Raw genomic sequence first — 13341 nt, forward strand, 5'->3', positions numbered from 1 at the left:
CTCTCCCCTCTCCATTTTGGGAAAAGCGTCTCTCCAAACACGACTCGTGGTTCCGCCATTTGGGGCGTGGTCCTGCAGCTGCCATCTTGAGTGTGGCTGAAGAAGCTTGCTCGCCAACTGCTTCTGCGGGATACCTTCCTTACTAAGTAATGGAAGCCCTCGACGCTGTAAGCCTCCCGAAACTCTCTCCCAGCCGGGACCACAAATCAGAGATTTGAGCCGGGACCAAGGGGGAGGCTCCCTGTGGTCATTGCGTGCATCCCCATTTCTTACCATGAAAAAAAAAAAAATCCTCCTTCAGAGAGACTCAAGTTTGGGAGGGGGTTTTCCTTCCTTTTTTAGAGTTTCCCGTGGCTCCTCAAGTAATGATAAATGTCACTTCCTTCTCCGGAATACGGCCCAGTTCACTATTAGTACTGATTCTGATCAAGGAGGGGGAGCGTGGGGAAGGGGGTTGAGAAATGAGGAACTGAGGCCCCTCTTTATCTGCAGAAAATCTGGTTCTTGAAGGCTGGACTCTGCCAGTAACTTGTCATGTGACCCTGCACGACTCCAGGCCTCAGTTAACTCATCCGTGTAATGGGTGCAAGTAGAGTGACTGAGTCAGAGGCGCTGACACATTCTGATGTCCTGAGCAGTGTGCCTTCTCCACCCTCTAAATCCACTTGAACCCTAGTCCGAATTCCTCCAGCCCAGACCACGAGTCCAAAGGAAACTCATTTTCCTACTTTTTAGCAAAATGGGACTACACAAGTTAGAGTCACCACCTCAAAATTACAGGGAGGGAGAGTGGCTGGGGGGCTCAGTCAGCTAAGCGTCTGCCTTGGGCTCAGGTCATGATCCCCGGGTCCTGGGATCCAGCCCAGCATGGGGCTCCCTGCTCAGCGGGGGGCCTGCTTCTCCCTCTGCCTCTGCCTCTCCTCCCCCACTCATTTTCTCTCTCTCTCTCTGTCAAACGAAGAAATAAAATCTTCAAAATTACAGGGAGGGGGCAACATTTTAATAGGATGGTATTTACGTAAATAAAATAATTCAATAAAATAATTTCACTAAGAGATATATTTGAAAGCTACCATTTAGCGAGTGTTTTTTCTGTGCCAGACCCTGTAAACTGAACGTTTTACACGCATGATTTTGTTTAATCCTCAGACATCCCACAGGGTAGTTAATATTATCAGCTTTATTTAAGATGAAGAAATAAGGGCCTGGGTGGCTCAGTCTGCCTTCTGCATCTGCCTTCTGCTCAGATCATGATCCAGGGGTCCTGGGATCGAGCCCCACATCGGGCTCCCTGCTCTGCGGGAGGCCTGCTTCTCCCTCTCCCACTCCCCCTGCTTGTGTTCCCTCTCTCGCTGTGTCTCTATCAAATAAATAAGTAAAATCGTTAAAAAAAAAAAAGATGAAATTAGGGCAACATCATTTGCCTTAAGCCAAATTGACTATAGTTCTATCTAACTCTGTCGCTAAACCTTATGTACTTTTTTTTTTTTTAAGATTTTATTTATTCATTTCTCAGAGAGAGAGCTCACAAGCAGGGGGAGCCGGAGGACGAGGGAGAGGGAGAAGCAGGCTCCCTGCCGAGCAAGGAGCCCGACGAGGGACTTGATCCCAGAATCTTGGGATCATGACCTGAGCCAAAGGCAGACGCTTAACTGACTGAGCCATCCAGGTGCCCCTAAACCTTCTGTTCTTAACATCTCTGCTGTACTTCCTTCCTTGAATGCATGTCTTTCAGTTTTCAAAGGAATATGGAGGTTGTGTCTGGGTGTGAGCCAAGACTCCATCACTTCCCACATCCAACCAGTGAAGTGCTGTCCGTGCTCCTTCATTTCTTTGTAAAGATTTATTTATTTTAGAGAGAGACAGCATGGGTGGGGGGAGGGGCAGAGGGAGAGAGAATCCCAAGCCTACTCCACGCTGAGCAAGGAACCAGAGGCAGGGCTCTGTTGGAGGACCCTGAGGTCATGACCCGAGTCATGAGTCGGACCCAAGAGTCGGAGGCTTAACCAACTTGCCACCTAGGCTCCCCAGTGCTCCTTCTTAAATATCTTCTCTTTAATTGGTTTTCTCCCTACTGGTTGATTTTAGTGATTACGAAAATGGTTCCCAGGTCAACTACCTGGATTTAAGTCTCGGCTCTGCCCCTTCTGTGTGACCTATAGCCTCTCTGTACCATGGTTTTCTTTTCTGTAACGTGAGGATGAATGATGGGACCCAACTTGTTGGACTGTCGTCAGGACTGGATGACTTAATGTATGGAGCTGTTTTAAACTATGCCTACAGATTTTTTCTTTTTTCTTTTTTTAAGAAAGCGCAATGTCCAAATGTGGGGCTCAAACTCATGACCTGGAGATCAAGAGTGACGTGCACTTCTGACTGAGCCAGCCAGCGCCCCTGTCCACAGATTCTTTGATATGCTTGCTTTCTTCTTCTTTTTTTCTTTCTTTTTTTTTTATAAAGATTTTATTTATTTTTTAGAGAGCGAGCGAGAGAGAAACAGCATGAGAGGGGAGAGGGTCAGAGGGAGAAGCAGGCTCCCCGCTGAGCCGGGAGCCCGACGTGGGACTCGATCCCAGGACCCCGGGACCATGACCCAAGCCGAAGGCAGACACTTAACCATCTGAGCCACCCAGGCGCCCTCTTTCTTTTTCTTTTATTATTATTATTATTTTAGTTTCTATTTCTTTAAGTAATATCTACACCCATGTGGGCCAAGACTCTCATGCTCTTCTGACTGAGCCAGCCAGGCGCCCTGATATGCCTTCTTTCGATACGTGGAAGCTAATTCCTTTCCCCCTGGATTATGGGCTGCACTTAAAACTTGCTTCTGGCCAATACAGCATGGCATAGGTGTTGCTCTGCGACTTCCAAGACTAGGTCATAAAAGGCATTGAAGCTTCCTCCTTGCTCTTTCTCTTGGGTGGCTCCCTGGGAGGGAGGTCAGCCACCAGGTTGTGACAGCAGAGAAGCAGCCAATGGAGAGACCCGGAAGGGGACAAACTGGAGCCTCCTGCCAACAATGCCAGCAATCCACGTTGGAAGCAGATCTTCCAACACCAGTCAGATCTTCAGATGACTGCGGCCCTGGCCGGCATGGGACACCTGGAGTTAGAGCCACCCAGCTTTGGGCGCCTGGCTGGCTCAGTCGTTAAGCATCTGCCTTCAGCTCAGGTCATGATCCCAGGGTCCTGGGGTTGGGTCCCGCATCGGGCTCCCTGCTCAGCAGGGATTCTGCTTCTCCCTCTCTGTCTGTCTGCCGCTTCCCCTGCTTGAGCTCACTCTCTCTCTCGCTGTCAAATAAATAAAATCTTAAAAAAAAAAACAAACCACCCAGCTAAGCCACTGCCAGATCCCTGACCAGCAGAAACTATGTCAGATGATAAATGTTTGTTTTAAGCCACTAGGTTTTGGGGAATGATTTGTTATGGGGCAATAGATAACTAATACAAATACGTAATAAATCTAGGACGGTACCTAGATTTAGGTGTGATAAATGTTTGCTATTATTTAATTTTTTTTAAAGATTTTATTTATTTCTTTGAGAGAGAGAGAGACACCGTGAGAGAGGGAACACAAGCAGGGGGAGTGGAGGAGAAGCAGGCTTCCCGCCGAACAGGGAGCCCGATGCGGGGCTTGATCCCACCTGGGATCATGACCCCAGCCGAAGGCAGACGCTTAATGACTGGACCACCTAGGCGCCCTGCAAACTGAATATTTAGTTATTTTTTACTTTTTATTTTTAAATTTTAAACGAACTGTGGTAAAAGATACATAACATAAAAGTTACCATTTTAGCCATTTTTAGGTGTACAGATCTGTGGCATTAAGTCCATTCACATAAATGTGTAACCAATCTCTACAACTCTTTTCATCTTGCAAAACTGAATCTCTGTGCCCATGAAGGAACAATGTCCCTGGGGTACCCAGATGGCTCAGTCAGTTAAGCATCCAACTCTTGGTTTCAACTTAGGCCATGATCTCAGGGTCATGAGATGGAGCCCTGCACTGGGCTCCACATTAGGCGTGGAGCCTGCTTAAGATTTTCTCTCTCCCTCTCCCTCTGCCCCTCTCACCCCCCCACCCCTGGTCTCTCTCTCCCCCTTTCCAAAATAAATCAATAAATAAGTAATAAAAATAAAAACGTCCCAAGATGATGCTTTCTGATGGTTGCCAGAGGGAAGGGGCCTGGGGGATGGGCGAGCTGCGTGAGGGGAAGTGAGAGAAGGAGGCTTTCAGTTGTGGAATGAGTGAATCGGGGATGGAACATGCAGAATAGGGCGTAGGGTCAATGATATTGTCACGGCTCCGTGGGGTGACTGATGATAGCTACACCTGTGGTCAGCATAGATAGCATCAGGCGTAGTGAAGTTGGGTCACTATGTTTATACCTGGAACTAACGTAACACTGTGTGTCAACTATACTTTAAAAAGCCAAAAAAACTAAAAAACTAAAAAAAAACTGAACTAAAAACAAACAGGGGTGCCTGGCTGTCTCAGTCAGTGGAGCTTGCGACTCTGGATCTCAGCGTCATGACTTGGAGCCCCACATTGGGCTTACTTAAAAATATATTAAATAAACAAACAAACTACAAACAAAAACCAACAACACCCCCGTCCCCCAATCTTTCCAGGTCCTGGCAACCACCACTCTGCTTTTTTTTTTTTTTTTTAAGATTTTATTTCTTTATTTTGACAGAGAGAGACAGCGAGAGAGGGAACACAGCAGGGAGCCGGATGCAGGGCTCGATCCCAGGACCCTGGGATCATGACCTGAGCTGAAGGCAGACACTTAACGACCGAGCCACCCAGGCGCCCCACCTCTCTGCTTTCTGTCTCTATTAATACGACTATCTGGGTGCCTCACAGAGGTGGAATGGTTGAGCAGCTTTTATAATGTCCTTTTATAATGTCCTCATGGTTAGTCCATCTTGTCCCGCACGTCCTAATTTTCTCCCTTTTTGTTTTATTTATTTTATCATTTTTTTAAAGTAGGCTCCACACCCAACGTGGGGCTTGAACTCACAACCCTGAGATCAAGAGTCGCACACTTTACTGACTGAGCCAGCCAGGCGCCCTGGAATTTTCTTTCTCTTTTTTTAAGGCTGGATAATAGGTACCCCATTTTCTTCATGCAGTCATCTGTCGATGGACCCTGGGGTTGCTTCCATCTCGTGGCTCTAGTGAATAACACTGCTCTGAACATGCCTGTACAGATGTCTCTTCAAGACCCTGCTTTCAGCTCTTCGGGGTACCTACCCAGAAGTAGAACTCCTGGGTTATATGGTAATTCTATTTTTAATTTTTGGAGGAACTGCCATACTGTTTTCCATAGCGACGGTATGTAGTGTTTTTTATCTTGCTTTTTTCCCTCAGTGATACATCTTAAAAAGTGACCCAGGTCAGTCTGCAGAGATCCAACTCACTTTAAAAAAAAACTGTTTTGGAGTATAATCTATGTCCAGAAAAGTGCATAAATCATAAGTGAACAACAGCTGGATTAAATTCCAGAAACTAACCACACCTGATCATCAGAGGTCAGCTCAAGAGAAGAACATGACCTTTCCTCAGAGTGCCCCCAAGGGTAACGACTAACTGGACTTCTACCAACATGGATTACTTTTGCCTGGTTTTGAATTTTATATAAATGAAATCACACCGTACACACTGTTTTGTGTCTTCCGTCTTGTGCTCAGCATTTCGATGGTGAAACTCACCCACACTGTTGCACGTGGCTGTAGATCTTTCCTTTTCTTTGCTGTATAGTTTTCTTGGTAGGAAGATGCTACAGCTTATTTACCCATCCATCGGATGGAGATTTGCCTTGTGGTGGACATATATTCACATCTGGTTGGAATGGAATTTCTGGGTCATCGGATATGCCGAGCGATAGTAGAAAGTGCTCCAAGATTTGGTGGAAAATCGATGCCCCCCGCCCCCATTTCCTACAAATATGTATTGAAGGGCTACTTTGTGCCAGGCACTGTTCCAGGCCCTGAGGCACAGCAGTGAACAAAAGCGATCAGATCAAATCCCAGCCCTCCTGAAGCTGATACTGATGGGGGGAGGATTCAGACTACAAACAGCAGAAATATAGACTATGTTTCGTAGTGATAAGCTGTATGAAAAAACAACCAGAGCCTGGTTAAGGAGCTAGTGACAGGTTATCTCTCCCAGATAAAACAACCCCGCTCCAGGTCCCTCTCATCTAGCCTCCAGTGGGTCTCCCCGCCTGTCGTCTGTCAGAAACTTTGGCTGAGCCAAGTGCACTTGCAGACACCATCTGCTCTCCCCCGGAGTGGGGCCCGTGCCAACTCCAGCGTCTGGACTCTTGGCACGGAGCCCTGGAGCCCTGGAGCCCTCGAGCGAGGGAACTCTGGCCAGCCCCACGTCGGGAGGGGAATCCTCCAGTTTGGCTGACTGGGTTGGCTGAGATGGAGGGCCTCTGGGAAGGAGAAGGCGGTGTAAGCCGGGTGGGCTCCGTGAGGGAGGGGTGAGGAGGGTCCCTTCTTCAGACTGACAGAGCCAGTACCGCATAATGATATCCCTCAACATCATCAAATATATTCAGAGTGCCTGCATTTGCCAGGCTTTGGGGAAATGTGGGACATTGGTTATCACACCTGATGTGAGTGCTTTGTGTATGTGATCTACACCTACATCCCCGAGGCAGGGAGTGTGTCGCCCATTTCACAAATGAAAGAGTTAGGGTTCAGAGAGGTGATGCCATCATCCAGAGGTCACACAGCAAGCGCCTTGAAGAGCCTGGAAGGCCAGTCGGGCCTGTGTGGGTCCAAACACTGAGGCATGACAGCCTCTTGTACCACCTGATAACCAGCACATCACCCCTTTCCCGGGCCACTCCCTCGTCTCCCTCCTTTCCCTGGACGCCCCCCCCCCCCGCCACCCCGCCAGCCCCGAATACAGCCCCGGGGTGCAATCTGCGGGTCTTAGCTCCAGTTGTTTACCTCGGCCAAGAGAGCACACGCCTCGGAACCTCAGTTTCTTTATCTGTAAAACAGAGACAGAAAGAGAGCTGCCGAGAAGAGTCAATGCGATGGTGACTAAAGCGTCTCAGGCACCGGCCAGGGGTCCGGCCTTAGTCGGCGCTCAGTGAGCCGGCGGCGTGCGCCCCGCAAGTCCCCAGCCTCTCTGCGCCCGTTTCCTTCTGCGTCCCACAGGACAGTACCTGACGGTGCCTGTTCGGCCGTGCTCAAGAATCAGGGTGTGCGTGCCCATGCACGGCCCCAAGAGCATTGCACCCACCTAGCCGCCGTGGCTGTTATTAGTACTGGGCAAGGAGAGTGGCGGGGTGGAGGCGGGGCCGAGCCAGGAAGGCCCTGGAGAATCGGGGGCGCCCCCTCCTCCTCCCCGCAGCGCTTGGGCCTGGGCTCGAGGCGGGGGCGGGGTGGCAGGGTCCGCCGTCCTCGGAGTCCCTCCCCACCCGCGCTGCGCTGGCTCCCGCACACCTGCGTTGGCAGGGTTTCAGCGCTGGGCGCTGACGTCGGCCTTCAAGGCCCCCTCCCCGGCCGCGGCGGAGGGCGGAGCCGGCCGCCCGCAGCCCCGCCCCCATCCCCGCCCCCGCGCGCTGCGGGCCTGGGGCGCCGAGTGGGGAGCCCAGCGCAACGCGCAGACCCCGCGCCCCCCAGGCCCGGGGTCCCGGGGAGCGCGGGCCTCCCTGAGTTCCGTGCCACCTGCGGGGCGCAGGGTCGGGGCGGGTGTCGGTGCAGGGGCCCAGGAGGTCCCGACATATGGCCGTGGGCGGTGAGTGAGGGGCACAGGTGGGCGGCACGGCCCCGCCGCCGGGTCCTAGTGTTGGGGATGGGGAGGCGAACCCTTGGTGAGGAAATCGGCTCCAGCCAGGTTTGGAATGAGGGCGGGAGGCTTGGGAGGCCCCGGGGGGGATCGTGGGGTGGCAATATTCCTGGTGGTTGAGTGTGTATGAGTGTGGTAGGTTGGGGCTGTTATGGGGGAATGGTGCAGAGGTGGATTCTGGTAAAAGAGGAGCGTAGGGGAGCTGGTGCGTGTGCAGGCAATTGTGTAGCGCCGTGGATGTGGGTGGGGTAGGGGAAGGATGCGTGGACCGGGTGTTTGGGGCAGGTGCGCAAGGGAAGTAAGTGATGGGGTGCTTGCGTGGAAAACCCGTGCTTATGTGTGCCAATAGGGGGTCTGATGCTGGGAGGATTAGGAGTGTGCAAGGGGTCATTTGGGAAGAGTGTGTAAGAAGGTTGGGGTCTCCAGAGGGGTATTTAATGGGAGCTGATGTTGTTCAGGGCAAGTATGCAAGGAGCCCTTTGGGAGATGAGTGCCTGGAGGTGGGGGTTGGGCTTGCCTGGTTGAGTGTGTAGCAGGGGACTTGGGTATTCAGGGTGCAGACTTGTAGGCACAGGGGATGTGTGGTTCATGGGGCAAGTAAGTGTGCAAAGCATGGTTTGGAATAAGTGCGCAACAGGTATGTGGTTTTTGCCCGAGGAGACAGAATCCCAGAACTGAGTATCTAGACCCCGCGAATTCTCTTTGCAACTTGGCCCAGCTTTTATTCTGTGGGCCTCAGTTTCAGTCTCTGTCAAACGAGTCTGAGGGTCAATGAACTAACTAGTGTCTGCCAGGAATCTCTCCAGAGTCAGGAGTCAGGGGAAAGATGGTGAGACTTTTTCAACTTGTCTTTTTGCTTTCCTCTACCTCCAGAAAACCCCTCCGGGAGCCTCTCCCCAACCATGGACAGCCCCAGTCTTCGAGAGCTCCAACAGCCTCTGCTGGTGGGCGTGGGCTGTGGGCCCCCCATCCAGAAGCCTGGGGAACCCCAGCTGGGGCCACCCTTTCGAGAGACAGAGTCCCTGGGGGGTTGGCAGTTCCTACCACTGCCTCTTCCCTCTGTGAGCGCTGGTCTTGGGGAGCCAGGGCCCCCTGACCTGGAGGTAGGAACAGCAGGCTTTAGTGGGAGCTGGGGGAGGGGGCTTGGAGGCGAACAAACTGGGCTGTGGCCAACCCCGGGTAGGTCGGAGGCTGGGGTATCTGCCTTCAGCCTGGAGTCTCACTTCGCAACTGTGTGGGGACTTCCTAGATGTCCAGTTGTGGTTTTGCCTGTTTTATGCCTCCCCTGGTTTCACCTTTTTCTCTCCAGATTTGTCCCTCATCTTTCTTCCCGCACCTTTGGCTCTCTGTCTTCCCTCTGATTTCTGACTCCCCTGTTCTCTGTCTTTCCACCTCTCTCTCTCTCTCTCTCTCTCGGTCCTGGTCTCTTTCTTTCAAATTAATGTGTTAATTTGTACAATTTCTTATTCCTTGTATATACTGTGAAGCTTGTCTTCTACTTATTGATTTATTTTTTTTATTTTTTTAAAGATTTTATTTATTTATTTGAGAGAGAGGATGAGAGGAGAGAGAGAGCACATGAGAGGGGGGAGGGTCAGAGGGAGAAGCAGACTCCCTGCCGAGCAGGGAGCCCGATGCGGGACTCGATCCAGGGACTCCAGGATCATGACCTGAGCTGAAGGCAGTCGCTTAACCAACTGAGCCACCCAGGCGCCCCTATTGATTTATTTTTAAAAAAGATTTTGAGTAATCTCTACACCCAGCTTGGGGCTCGAACTCACGACCCCGAGATCAAGAGTTGCACACTCTACCGACTGAGCCGGCCAGACTCCCCGCTTGTCTTTTATTATCTTAACACATGGTTTTCCAGTTACTATTCCTGCATAAGAAATCACCCCGAAACTCGGTTGCTTAAAACAGCAACAATCATTATGGCTCATGGTTTCCACAGGTCAGGAATTTGGGAGGGCCTGGGTTGGGTGGTTCTGCCTCAGGGTCTTCCATGAGGTTGCGGTCAGCCAGTGGCTGGAGCTGAAACGGTCGGGGGCTGAAGGAGCTGGGCGCTGGGTGGGTATCTCTTAATGTAGTCTTGGGGCTTCTGCCTGAGGCTCCCCTTGTGGGGTGGTTTGGGCCTCCTCACAACATGGCGGCTTCAGCATGGTCCACATCCTCCTGTGCCCCCAGCCCCCAGCCCGAGTGCTTCTGCAAGGCAGAAACTGCCTCACCTTTTCTGACTTATGCTTGGAAGTCATGTGGCATCCTTTCCACCACATTCTACCAATTATGAGTGAGTCACAGCCTGCCCAGACCCAAGGAGAGCGGACACAGACCTCACCCCTTGGTGGGAAGAGTATCAGTCACACTATAAGAAGAGCATGTGGGATGAGAGCTGGTTGTGGCCGTTTTTGGAAACACCGTCTGCCACAGTGAGGCGGTTGGGGTCACCTTGACATCTCGTTATGTGTCTGGTAATTCCATTCTTTGAAGATTTTGAGGGAGGGCCTTATTATTTCTGCTATTTAGGGTTTCTTGTGTGCCTGGTTATCTTTGGACTGTATGCTGGTCATCAGGGTTCAAAAACTATCTTTAGGAAAAATTATTTTGAGGCCTAGACTGAAGGTCAGTACCTTTCTCCAGAGAGGAGTTGGTCTGCTTCTGCCAGCTAGCTGCCTGGGGGCGCCACGGTGGTTAGAGATCACTTTTCATCTAGTTCACGGTTGGATTGAGAGGCTATTTTTTCTGGGATTGACAATTGGCTGCAGGGCCAAAAGAGGCCTTCTCTGTTTGTTTGCCCTCTCTAACTTGGATTTTTTTTTTCCCCCAAAGATTTTATTTATTTGACAGAGAGAGACACAGTGAGAGAGGGAACACAAGCAGGGGGAATGGGAGAGGGAGAAGCAGGCTTCCCACTGAGCAGGGCTCGATCCCAGGACCCTGGGATCCTGACCTGACCCGAAGGCAGACGCTTAATGACTGAGCCACCCAGGCGCCCCCTAACTTGGATTTTAATTGCAGTTTTGGCCTTACAAGAATTGCTTAAAATCATGTGCGCTATTTAATGCAAGATTTAAAAAAAGCAAACTTTTTTAAATCTAGAATTTATAGTTTTCAGCTGGCAGGTTTGTCCTAGTAACTTAGACCACCAGAGCTGTCTATCTCCAACTTTTTGCTGGTTCCTGTCCCCATTGGTGTCTGCCTCCAGTTTTTTTTTTTTAAGATTTTATTTATTTATTTGACAGAGAGATAGAGAGAGAGCACAAGTAGGCAGAGAGGCAGGCAGAGGGAGAGGGAGAAGCGGACTCTCCACTGAGCAGGGAGCCCGACGTGGGGCTCGATCCCAGGACCCTGGGATCATGACCTGAGCCGAAGGCAGCTGCTTAACCGACTGAGCCACCCAGGCGCCCCTCTGCCTCCAGTTTTAACTCTGAAATTGTGGTATCCATGGTGGGACCTTGTGAAGTCTTTGACATTGAACATAAAGCTTTGGCTGTGGATGGGGGTTCTTCTTTGGAGAGAGGTTACCCAGCTTCCCCTCAAGGGGATCCAGGCTGGAGAGAGTTAAGAGCCTACTTCTGGATCATTTTCCTCTTTTTGGTGTTTCTGGGGAAGGCCCTGGTATTGGTCTTTGGGGGCTACGGGGAGCAGAGCAGTGGGGCAGGGAAGGTGGGCAGAGAAGCCCACTCAGGCCCTTTCCTACCCACAGGATGCATCATCCAGTGACAGCGACTCGGACTGGGACGGGGGCAGCCTTCTCTCCCCGCTCCTACCCCACGACCACCTCGGCTTGGCTGTCTTTTCCATGTTATGCTGTTTCTGGCCTGTGGGCATCGCTGCCTTCTGCCTGGCCCAGAAGGTCAGTCTGTGGGTGGGGCCGGGAGGGGGCTGGATAGAAGAGAAAAGGTGCATTCAGAACAAAACAGAGGTGCTATGCGTGGGGGGCGGGGGAGGGAGAACAAAGGTGGAGAGAAGGATCGGCATAGAAACATGGAAAGGTAAAACGAGGGTCTCAGAGTGAAAGCCCAGAGCGGTGGTTAGGAACCTGAGCTCAAATCCTAGGTCTGACACACCCCGTTAGGATTTTTGGGCCAGCCACTTCAACCTCCCTGTGCCTCCTTGTCCTCAACTGTGAAATGGGAATAATTCCTCCCTCTGGGTCATTGTGAAGCTCAAATGAGTTAGAACGGTGGCACCGAGTAATAGAGGTCTGTTCTTACTGACCACCCCGGGCTCCCCTGTGCCCAGCTGTGCCTGACCCGCAGTAGCTGCTCCCTGGTTTTGGAATCTATGAATGAGCCCGTGGGTGTGCCGGTGTGGGCGGGTGCAGGGGAAGGGTCTGGGGCTGCGGGCAGCGGGGTGGGATGAGGGGATGCCTGAGTCACCCTGCCCAACGCCTCCACAGACCAACAAGGCTTGGGCCAAGGGGGACGTCCAGGGGGCAGGGGCTGCCTCCCGCCGCGCCTTCCTGCTGGGGGTCCTCGCCGTCGGGCTGGGCGTGTGCACATATGCGGCCGCCCTGGTGACCCTGGCCGCCTACCTGGCCTCCCGAGAGCCGCCCTAGTTGCCCCTGCGGCCCCCACTGTGAATCAGGGGCCGGGACCCTGGCGCGTCGTCAGGCAACGTGGAGAATCCGGGTGGATGAGGCGGCGGCAGCCGCAAGCCCCTCCTTCCTGGCCGCCACAGCGTGAGATTAAACTCCACTCTTGCAGCCAAACCTGTGTGTGTGTGTGTGTGTGTGTGTGCGTGTTGGGGGGCGGGGGGAGGAAGGAGGGAGCTCGGGGCACTGAGACCAGGTCAGGGTGACGACAGGCTGTCCCCAGAGACCTTGGAGCTGGAGAAGGGGGAATCCGAGGGGCAGAGGGTTCCCAATTGCAGAATATTCTCCTCGAAGTACCGTGGTCTGTAGAGAATTAGGGAGAGCTGGGTTCCAAGGGCTTACTTCTCCTTAGCTGTGCCACCTTGGCCCGAGTGACTTCTTTTTGAGCCTCACATTTTCCCTTCTGCAAAATGGGACTTTCTCCACCCCTGGGAGCTCTGGGGAGGACCGAATGGGTCACACCTGTAGAGGGCAGTATCCCTCTGAGCTCTTCCCACAGCAAGTTGCAGAAACTGGACTTGGGGGCTCAAATGAAATGAACAGTCTGGTCTCTCCATCTCTTGGCCCTCCTTTCCCGTTGGCCTCATTCTGTGCAGGCTTCTGGGGGAGAAAGATGGCCCCAGGAGCTGAGGCACCCCATGGGAATGACACGGCCAGAGACCAGGAGGGCTGGAACCTTAAGGCACTAGGGCACTAGTCCCCCCCGCCCTGGCAGACGGACCCCCAAGTGCTCCCCAGAGGCACAGGCGTGCTCACTGAGTGGGCCTGAGAGATGACCAAGTAATGGTATGACGGGTGGTTTAGTTCTCTGTTTAATGCCATTCCAGTGGATCTTACTAGAAGAAAACACTTTCCCGTTTGGAGTTCTCCCGTCTCACGGCACAGAATTTCAAGCTAAAGACTTTGATGCTTCTCCTTCCCGGTTACTGGGGACG

General features: G+C 52.2%; 1 protein-coding gene and 1 long non-coding RNA gene across 3 annotated transcripts; both read left to right on the forward strand.

Moving 5' to 3' along the window:
* The first annotated feature begins 40 nt into the window (after positions 1 to 40).
* LOC115937088 (uncharacterized) lies at positions 41 to 5660 on the forward strand. 2 transcript variants are annotated; one of them, XR_014140928.1, is made up of 3 exons: positions 41 to 167; positions 4697 to 5283; positions 5374 to 5660. It is a non-coding gene; the product is annotated as an uncharacterized LOC115937088 (long non-coding RNA). The 2 variants fall into 2 exon arrangements; XR_014140927.1 differs by having other exon boundaries at positions 4697 to 5660.
* Positions 5661 to 7594: 1934 nt separating this feature from the next.
* On the forward strand, positions 7595 to 12523 carry TMEM91 (transmembrane protein 91). Its single transcript, XM_031018460.2, has 4 exons — positions 7595 to 7761; positions 8686 to 8915; positions 11516 to 11665; positions 12212 to 12523. The coding sequence occupies exons 1-4, from the start codon at positions 7749 to 7751 to the stop codon at positions 12368 to 12370; spliced, it is 552 nt and encodes a 183-aa protein (XP_030874320.1). The 5' UTR covers positions 7595 to 7748; the 3' UTR covers positions 12371 to 12523.
* The last annotated feature ends 818 nt before the right edge of the window (positions 12524 to 13341 follow it).

The sequence above is a fragment of the Leptonychotes weddellii genome, chromosome 16 (assembly GCF_054177405.1).
Source record: "Leptonychotes weddellii isolate Sample4059 chromosome 16, ASM5417740v2, whole genome shotgun sequence".
Classification (NCBI taxonomy): Eukaryota; Metazoa; Chordata; class Mammalia; order Carnivora; family Phocidae; genus Leptonychotes; species Leptonychotes weddellii.

Coding starts and splice junctions, on each gene's coding strand:
- TMEM91 (XM_031018460.2), top strand. Junction 8,916..11,515: donor CAGGGCCCCCTGACCTGGAG/GTAGGAACAGCA, acceptor TCCTACCCACAG/GATGCATCATCCAGTGACAG. Junction 11,666..12,211: donor CCTTCTGCCTGGCCCAGAAG/GTCAGTCTGTGG, acceptor ACGCCTCCACAG/ACCAACAAGGCTTGGGCCAA.